The sequence below is a fragment of the Sinocyclocheilus grahami genome, unplaced genomic scaffold (assembly GCF_001515645.1).
Source record: "Sinocyclocheilus grahami isolate Dianchi unplaced genomic scaffold, SAMN03320097.WGS_v1.1 scaffold983.1, whole genome shotgun sequence".
NCBI classification, from domain to species: Eukaryota; Metazoa; Chordata; class Actinopteri; order Cypriniformes; family Cyprinidae; genus Sinocyclocheilus; species Sinocyclocheilus grahami.
In genome coordinates this window covers 378,181-380,477 of record NW_015506162.1, presented here as the reverse complement: position 1 = coordinate 380,477, position 2,297 = coordinate 378,181, and the positions used below count along the sequence as shown (strand labels likewise).

General features: G+C 47.1%; 1 protein-coding gene across 1 annotated transcript in view; it reads left to right on the top strand.

Moving 5' to 3' along the window:
* The first annotated feature begins 421 nt into the window (after window positions 1–421).
* LOC107565138 (ribose-phosphate pyrophosphokinase 1) overlaps window positions 422–2,297 on the top strand; it is a 6,611-nt gene continuing 4,735 nt past the window's right edge. Inside the window, exons 1-3 of the mRNA XM_016250350.1 lie at window positions 422–725; window positions 1,446–1,629; window positions 1,733–1,831. Of these exons, the coding sequence (XP_016105836.1) occupies window positions 604–725; window positions 1,446–1,629; window positions 1,733–1,831 (405 nt within the window). The 5' untranslated portion in view covers window positions 422–603. The remainder of the gene's footprint in view (window positions 726–1,445; window positions 1,630–1,732; window positions 1,832–2,297) is intronic.

Sequence of the window (2,297 nt, the reverse complement as noted above, 5' to 3'; positions counted from 1 at the left end):
GAGGCGTGTCTGGAGCAGAGCAGATATAATGATTGAGATTCTTCAAACAATATATATATCCAGATGATGACAAGGCTCAGATTTGGTCATACTGCTCTTAATAGCAGTTTGAAGAGAATGGGGAGGCATGAAACTGGAAAATGTGAATATTGTAATATGGAGGAAAATGTACCTAATGAAGTGTCCAAGATACGGAAAGGAAAGAAAGATACTGATGGATGTCCTCAAGGAAAATAAAGAAAAACTTAATTTGATGAACATTTAGGGGAATAAAAACGTTCAATTATGAATGCGTTATTTAAAGGACACGGGATTATATAATAAAATTTAGTGAAGAGTACGGTCCTGATCCACACTCCTACTCAGTAGGTGGCGGTAATGCACCTAAAAGTTGTATGCCATCCGCCATTAAACACCAAGAAGAAGAAGAAGCGTGTCTGTGACGTCACGCGCGTAACGTCCAGAATCCACTATGGCGGAGAGGTAGTGGCGACTCTCACTTTACCGGTACAGCTATCTGCTCGAGTCACCATTCTCCGGCTCACGCTCAAACACCCCGTCTCCTCGCGCGCTCTCCCTGGTCTCCGCGGAACTAACCGAAGCATGCCTAACATCAAGATCTTCAGCGGCAGCTCGCACCAGGATCTGTCTCAGAAGGTCGCGGACCGTCTCGGGCTGGAGCTGGGGAAAGTGGTCACGAAGAAGTTCAGCAACCAAGAGACGAGGCGAGTCATTTCTGGAAAAGATCCGAGCGTGTTTTAGGTTTGAACTTTAACGTGTTGGAGAGCCGTTTGTTTCCGCGGGCCGCTGGGAGTTGTAGTTCAGACGGTGGCTGCCAGCGCGACACGTGTGTTTCAGAAAACTACAACTCCCAGAAGGCTGTGCACTTACACGCGAGGCGATGTCTATTTGCTTCAGTTTGGACTAATATTGCCATTAAATAGCATTTAGACACGAATTTAGGAATGGAAATACATAACGCCGTAAGTAGCCTCCGAGCTTATACCTTTACGCCATGATGGCTTCACTTATACCTGGCTTTAATTATAGTCTGGTGGGTCAGTTAAGTGTTATCACAAGGCCTTGGTGTTTTGTTAGGGGAATAATTATTTCTCTGCTTTCTGACTTTTCTCCGGTTATTTGCTTTCATAACACGCTTTCGTCCTGCAGTGTACCTTTACAAAACAAATACAGTGGTGTGTTAATGTGTCATGTACACATAGTAACTAGACACTTCCCAACACTGGCAATACATATACACATAGACCTTTATTTACATCTTACTCCAAGATCACATTATATCATTACAGTGCGTTGTCAATGAAAAAAAAGCTATTTTTGTTTGTTGCAGCTTTAATATTGTAAGCGAATGAATGTTGTTTGCTAGCAGAGCTTTGTTGGTGGCAGTAGATGAGTGCTGTACTAACAGAGATGTGTTTCTGCAGTGTGGAGATCGGAGAGAGTGTCCGTGGAGAGGACGTGTACATCGTCCAGAGCGGCTGTGGAGAGATCAACGACAACCTGATGGAGCTTCTGATCATGATCAACGCCTGCAAGATCGCATCGGCCTCCCGAGTCACAGCGGTCATCCCCTGCTTCCCTTACGCCCGGCAGGACAAGAAGGACAAGGTGCGCTGTCTGTCTCGAAGCAGTGAAAGTGGAAGGAGGAGAGTTTTTGTGCAAGTAGCTGGTGTGGATCATCGTTTTGTTCTTTTCAACTCATTTTCTGCAGAGTCGGGCGCCCATTTCTGCCAAGCTGGTGGCAAATATGCTGTCGGTTTCTGGCGCTGACCACATCATAACCATGGACCTGCATGCATCTCAAATACAGGTGGCTTTTACAGCACTCCAAAGGATTTACTGATGCAACACACACACACTCACACACACACCACACACACACACACACACACACTCACACACACCACTCACACACACACCACACACACACCCCCCACACACACCACACACACACACCACACAACACACACACACACACACACTCACTCACTCACTCACACACACACACTCACACACACGTACACACACACTCACACACGCACACTCACACACCCACACACGCACACCCACACACGCACACTCACACACGCACACACTCACACACGCACACTCACACACCCACACACGCACACTCACACACGCACACACCACACACTCACACACCCACACACGCACACTCACACACCCACACACTCACACTCACACACACACCACACACTCACACTCACTCACACACTCACACACACACTCACACTCACACTCACACTCACACTCAC